At 35.9% G+C, this 7,387-nt stretch overlaps 1 protein-coding gene across 4 annotated transcripts in view; it reads left to right on the top strand.

Moving 5' to 3' along the window:
• HERC6 (HECT and RLD domain containing E3 ubiquitin protein ligase family member 6) overlaps positions 1 to 7,387 on the top strand; it is a 47,933-nt gene that overhangs the window by 35,189 nt on the left and 5,357 nt on the right. For all 4 annotated transcript variants that reach the window (XM_004681415.2, XM_012724290.1, XM_012724289.1 and 1 more), the window contains 5 exons: positions 394 to 555; positions 2,593 to 2,742; positions 4,187 to 4,350; positions 5,736 to 5,802; positions 6,228 to 6,298. In XM_004681415.2, coding sequence (XP_004681472.2) covers positions 394 to 555; positions 2,593 to 2,742; positions 4,187 to 4,350; positions 5,736 to 5,802; positions 6,228 to 6,298 — 614 coding nt within the window. The remainder of the gene's footprint in view (positions 1 to 393; positions 556 to 2,592; positions 2,743 to 4,186; positions 4,351 to 5,735; positions 5,803 to 6,227; positions 6,299 to 7,387) is intronic.

Here is a 7,387-nt window from a genome sequence, read left to right as displayed (position 1 = left end):
TTCTTCTTTCCCTATTTGAATTCCTTGTATGCCTTTTTCCTGTCTTATTGCTCTGGCTAGAACTTCCAGTGTTATGTTGAACAACACTCTATTTCTTAAAACAGATGGTAGATAAATGTCTAACATGTTGACTATCATGTTTTTCTCAGTGATGAGAAGTGACTTTCATTACTTAACTGTAATCCATGGGAGTTAATTTGGTGCCACAATTCTCTGATTCTGTGAACATGTCATCCTCCACAGTGGTGATATGGTGTCCTTTCCCTTAAAAATTACACTATGAGTATATATAGCAGTAGTATACATAAGGGTATTCTGGTAAAGATGTTTATTTGAAATATTAAATGCTTCATAGTACTCCTATGAACATTCCTAAAATATTTCTTTTCCTAGATATCAGCTACAGGATCATTCATTGAATTAATAAAACAGGATCTCTTGGGAAGCTTTCTACCACCCATTTGTATTCTTAAAGTCAGACGTAATCACCTAGTTGAAGATACTCTGCGCCAGTTGAACCAATTTGAAGATACTGACCTCTGCAAACAATTAGTGGTACAGTAAAAAGCCTCACTGGAGTCTTTTATAAAGTGGGAGGGAAATACATAAGGCATAGTGAAATAACCTGCAATTGCAACTGTTATTATCAGCTTGTAGCTTCCATTCCTTATTCAACTTAACTTCAGAGAAAATGATGGGATTTTTAATAAAATACTGGGGTTATAAGATAATTATTAATTACTTATGGTTACAAAATTGCTACAAAATCTCAAAGTTTAATTGCTTATTTTTTTAAATAAATCTCAATAATTTTTTCATCAGTTCACTTATTCATTTATTTTTTTTTTAAAATTGTTTGTTTATACATAGAAAAACTGGAGTACAGGCCAGAGGTGTAGTGGTGAGAAGATTCACCAGAGGCAGAGTGGGAAGAAGAACAGGCATTGACTGAAATATACTGCTGAGGGGCAGCAGGCAAGACAGGAGAGGATTGCTGTGCCATGTGGGTCACCTCCCTGGCCAGGAAACAAACTCAGGTCTTGGAGGTGATAGCACTGAGAGTTAACCCCTAGGCTACCAGGAAGGGCCCCAAGTTTAATAGATTAAAATAGAAATGATTTATTTTAGAAATCTGGAATTCAGCTGAAGGTCTGCAGGCCTAGATTGAATTCATCTAGGAGGCTTTGTGATTTTGTCTGCATTTGTATACATGTCTGGGAGTTGACTAGGATTCAGCTGAGCTAGGCTAGGCCTAAGTGGGGCAAGTTGGCCCCACTTCCTGGTTTTTCATCTTTTTCTGGCTTAGCTACAATGGTCTTCTCAAAGCAGTACCAGAAACACAAGGTAGTAAACCTAATCTGTCGGAGACTCTTTGTCCCTGATCATGGATTATTGGGGGGCAGAACAGGCAGGGTCTCAAGGTGGGAGTGGCGTCGGTGAGCAGAGATTCCTAGAAAAGGGTGAAAAGGAGAAAAAGGGGAGTGGATGCGAGGAAGACATGGCAATCGGAGTTGGGTGCATGGCAAACCTCTCCTGACCCCCTAACTGCTCCCCTCAGCAGTGTACTTTGTCAGTTGGCCTCTTTTGCTCCCCACTCTATCTCTGGTGAATCCTCTCACCACCCCTGCACTTCTGGCCTATACCCCAGTTTTGTATGCATAAATAAATAATTTTTTTTAAAAAGATAGAACCTGAACAAAGTATGACTATCAAGGCCCATTATTATTAATGGGTCCTGCACCCAGCAGATAAATTATTGTAAATGTGCAGAAATAAGAAAATCAGAAGTAGGTTTAATTTGGTATTGAGATATTCAACTGGAGTCTGAAGCAGATTGTTGGAGATAATAGTTTGTAGCCAAAGAGTTGGATTGACCAAATGGGAAGGTAATATTTTCCAAAGTCAGCAGAAAGGAAACCCTTAGTGAAGATTGGTAATGTTTATATTAAAAAAAGATAGAAAAAAATTAGCCAGAAAAGGAAGTAGGGAATAAATCATGAGAGTCATAGGATGAAAGCCAGTACTAGCTATAAAGTTCAAAGATGGACTTTAGAAAAGGACTAGTTCCTACTGATTTCCCACATGAAGGCTATGCACAATCAGTTCTGAGGATTCCTGCAAAGTGCTATGTCCTGGCTGACTGAAAGTGTTGTTTATCAGAAATCTTAATTGAGGGTAGAGGCAGGAGAGACCAAGTAGGTGTAGACTGGAGCCAAAGTGGCAAAGTCTGAATGATGAGTTGAAGATTGATAATAGGGTAAAAGAATCAGGAAATTTAATGACCTCCAGAAACTTAAAGCACATAAAAACTTGGTTCTAGATGATGGTCAACATAATTGGTGAATGCTGTATCTTCTGAGTCCCCCTTCATTTGGTAAGTAGTAGTGTGAAAGACCCATGGACTCACTATACAGTAACCTGACAATAAATAGGTTCATGACATCCACTGCAAAGTGAAGGAGAACAGATGGCAGTGAGGAAAGGGAGGTGGGATTCTGGGAATTTTGGTGATTATAGGAGGGTAAGAACTTTTACGTAGAGATCAGACATATACTTGAACTATAGACCTAGGAGTATGTTTTCTTTCTTCAGATTGAATTTGTTGAAGAAATTGTTTCCCCGGGTGAAGGAGTAAAATCCGAGTTCTTCCATTGTATATTTGAAGAGATGACCAAGGTAGAATACGGAATGTTCATATATCCTGAAGATGGTTCCTACATGTGGTTTCCTGTTAATGTAAATGTAAGTTTTTAGTTCATTTTCTTGGGGGTTTTTCCAAACAAACAAAAATACCATATACTGAAATATGAAGATCAATAATATAATGTAAAATTAGATGATAGCATACATAATAGTATAATGTAAAATTAGATGATAGCAAATTGTGATCTAGCATCACCTGGAACAGTTAGTTAAGCAGAATCTAAGATCAACCGCAGTTCTGAACATAAGGCTTATAAGATCCCAAGGTGCTTCAGATGCACATTAAGTTTTTTATATAATAGTTTATTTTTACATCATTTTATACATTTTTTTTTATCTCAATTGTAATCCCCGTGGGTTTCCCATCATCGAGTCACCATTGAGATGCACATTAAATTTTTAAACAACTTTATTGAAGTATACTTGGCATACAACTGTAGACACTTAAAGTGTTCAATCTGGTAAGTTTTGATATACATATATATCCATGAAACTATTATCACGATCAAGAAAATGTACATTTCCATCATCCTCCAAAGTTTCTTCATATCCCTGTCTAATGTTACTCTTCCCTTACTTGTACTCCTTCCCCTGTTACTGTGTCACCTGCTGCTCCCCTCAGCAGTGTATTTCAGTCAGTCGGCCTGCTCTGCTCCCCATTCTGTCTCTGCTGAATCCTCTCATACCCTGTACTTCTGGCCTACACCCTGCATAAATAGAATAAATACTTAAAAAATATATTAACTCTTTTAGAAAGAGCAATCCCTCTACATCCTATTTGATTCCAGGAATCCAATTTTCTTTACTGCGCATCTTCCATTTGGTTAATTATCTGATATACACCAAGCAACAGAAGTTTGCTGCGCCTTGTGGGTTAGCTCTCTGGCTGAGGCTTGAACTCCTGTTGCAGTAGCTGCTGATAGCTTCATAATGCTGAGACTTAACCCTTTGCACTACCAGGGAAGCCCAAAAGAGTTAATGTTTTCATAGTATCACCAGTATTGGGATAGGTTGGACAGAGTGGAATGTCTGGAATCTTTGCTACCAAGGCACAGCTTAGTGTCATTACCAGATCATGTCACTTCATGGGTTGCTTGTTCAGAAAAAGAACCCCAAGTGTCCCTTGATGGAGGATTTTATTAGGTCAATGAATCTAAGTTAGTATTAGGTGACTGTAAAATTAAATAGTGAAAACTGGTTTTATAAAACTACCTGAACATGTTTTTTTATATTCCAGTTACACTGTTAGTAAAAAAAAAAAAGTAAATTCATTTCATAACCTGATACATCAATTTGTATTTTAAATTACTGATTAATTTTAAATTATATTCTTGCCTGTGCAACCTCAAATTATTATTTTTCTAAAGTTCATTTTGTTCCTAATTTGTGACTTTTAGAACCAGGAACTAACATCATTTTCACAATTATCTCTTCAGATTATTGATTATTTATAATACATTAAGGATTCCTTTTTTTTTTCCAGGCTGAATTCAAGAAGAGATATTATCTCTTTGGAAAACTGTGTGGAATTTCCCTACTCCATTTAAATGTTGCCAATATCCCTTTCCCACTGGCTCTGTTTAAGAAACTTTTGGGTCTGGATCCATCATTGGAAGACTTAAAAGAACTAAGTCCTCTTTTGGGAAAGTAAGTAGTTCATTCTTATAATATCTAGGCTGTTTAGATATAAATCATGACACACACACACATGCTCGCATTGTCTTCAAATTCAATAAATGTATGTCCTTTATAAGAATATGATTTTATCATAGTATACACAAATAAACCTCCCAAAATAGAAAAATAACAAATAGTCCCCTAAGTATAAAGCAATACACACAGCTCTGGTCTTATCACATAAATTTACCCTGGTGGAAACAGTTGCCTTGGATAATTCATAATATTCTTAGTGAGAATCATTAATGCTATATTTATTTTAAATGTTTTAGCATGTCATCAACTTTATTTTTTTAAGGATTTATTTATGCATACAGAACTGGGATATAAGCAAGAGGTGAAGGGGCAGTGAGAGGATTCACCAGAGACAGAGTGGAGAGCAGAACAGGTAGACTGACGACGTACACTGCTGAGGGGAGCAACAGGCGGGTCAGGAGAGGTCTGTCGCGCCATGTGGATCACCTTGGGTTGGGGATTGAACTCATGCTGAAGTGGCTTTAGCTTCTTAGTGCTGTACTTTAACCCACTGCACCACCAGGGAGGGCCCCAACTTTATTTTTTAAGGAATGAAAAATAGTTGTTTTAAGTTCAAAGGCAAGCTACATCCTGCGAGGAAAATATTGGCAACATTTGTGATTAGATTGCTCTCTCTGATATATATGTCGACGTAAGTACATACATAGGTAGTTCAAAGATGAAGACATGCTCAACTTCACTAGTAACTGAAGTGTAAAATGAAAAGGGGAGGTTATTTCTGTTTACAGGTTGACATGGTAAAAGTTTTTTCATGAATCGTGGTTGGGGGAGAAAGACTCTTCCCATGTTGTGTCAGTGGAAGAATAAACCAGCTCTATATTGCTTATTGTGACAGTGTGGAGCAGGGTTTCTCACTCTTGGCAATACTGACATTTTGAGCTGGATAATTCTTTTGTTGTAGAAGGCTGTTTTAGGCATTGAAGGACACGTAGGGAATGTTTAGCTGCATATGGGGTTGTGATACCCACTAGCTGACAATAACAACCATCTCCTGGATTGTCACAAAGATGTTTCTAGACTTTGTCAACTATCTCTTGTGAGGACAAAATCACCCCTGGTTGAAAATAACTGCTTCAGAGGAAGGGGCTCTTTTTGAAATTACCAAGGAGACACAGTCTGTCTTTGAGGTGTCAGTGGGCCAACCAAGCAAATTGGAGGTTAATTCTAGAAGAGTGAGTGGGAAGATAGAGGAGAGAAAATTTACATGGCATTTTATACATTTCTACATTGTTCAGAATTTTCCCCATTGAACATTTATAACTTTTACCATTACTTTTATACCCCCAATAAATATATTTTTAAATTAAAATTTTTATTAGGAGTCTGCAAGAAATTCTAAATTATGAAGCTGATGACCTTGAAGAACAATTTCAGATATTTTTTTCTGTGAGTACTGATGAAAGCCATATTGTAGCTTAGCTTTAATCTGTTGTCTTTTTTAAAAAATAATTTTTACTATATTGTCTTAAATATGGGATTCATTTTTTGATCTTGAAGTATGTTTTACTTCTGTACTCTAAGACTTTCCTTCCATCTGCTACTGATTTGACACTTTATGTCTGTCTACCTTCAAATAAAGTGAAAATATGATTTTTTCAATCAATGTGAACAATAAACAACAAAATAATACATGCTTTAAAATAATGTATAATATATACTGTGGTAGACTTTACTTTTTTTACATATTTTAGAAGACTGTTCTACTGAATAATGATGCAGCTCTCAGTTATTTAAAATTTTATAGGGAAGAATGTACCAGCAATAACAGTAGAATTATTGATTATTCAGACTTTCCTTCATGTTTTGTACAGCTACATTGGGACCAAAATGATGTGGATTTAATTCCAAATGGAATCTCTATACCTGTGGATCAAACCAACAAGTAAGTTTTGAGATATAGAATATCTGCTTTGAAGCACTATTCACAATAGGTAAGCTATGGAAATAACCCAAATACCCAAAATAAATGATTGGACCAAGATGTTTGTATGTGTGTACACATATATAGATACACATACATAAACACACACACATATATATATATTTATGTATATTTACACACAATGGAATATTACTTGCAACATATATATACACATACATATGCACATATGTATATATTTACACACAATGGAATATTACTTGCAACATGAATAAAACTGGAAGAGATCATGCTCTGTGAAATTAGCCAGAAAGAAAAAGAAAAATACTGATGGTTTCTCTTATAAAAGGAATGAAGGGGGCCCAAATAAGAGATAAGGGTGAAGTAATTATAACTAACTAAAAAACAAAATCAACAGGCAACTGTAAACCAGAGACATTTTATGGTGGTTGGAGAGGGGGAAAACTGGATCAAAATGGGTGGGAAAAACACAAGGGACTATGGTGATGGTGGATGGGTGAATTTGTGGTAGGAATTTCTAGGGAACTTTTCACAAGATGATAAAACATACATTGTATGAAAATAAAGAAAAATATAAAATATATAAAAATGAAACAGTAAATTTAAAAAATAGAATACTGCTTTGAATATACATAAAATATCTGTATTGTTGTATTTCATAAATGTGTTTTAGTTTCTCACATTGTCATTTAAGCACCTCATCTTTTTTTATAATAGTTTATTTTTACATCAATTCTGTACATTTTTTTTTTCATCTCAATTGTAATCCCCATGGGCTTCCCATCACCAAGTAACACCTCATCTTCTTGAAAGAAAAAAAAAAGAAAGAGGAGAAAGGAGTCAGGATTGAACGTTTCCTTTGCCCCACTTTTCACAAGTTATTCATGTGACAATTCTTTATTTAAAAAAAATTGTTTATTTATGCATTCAAGAGCTGAGCTGTTGAATGTATGTATCTAAAATATGTCAAAAAACAGCTTTGGCCCTCCCTGGTGGCGCAGCGGGTTAAAGCACAGCACTGAGAATCTAAAGCCGCTTCCGCATGAGTTCAATTCCTGCCTGCCCCGGAGG

The sequence above is a fragment of the Condylura cristata genome, unplaced genomic scaffold, assembly GCF_000260355.1.
Source record: "Condylura cristata isolate star-nosed mole 26May11 unplaced genomic scaffold, ConCri1.0 scaffold00012, whole genome shotgun sequence".
NCBI lineage: Eukaryota > Metazoa > Chordata > Mammalia > Eulipotyphla > Talpidae > Condylura > Condylura cristata.
Note: the sequence above shows the minus strand (reverse complement) of the source record. Positions and strands in the feature narration are given on the sequence as shown.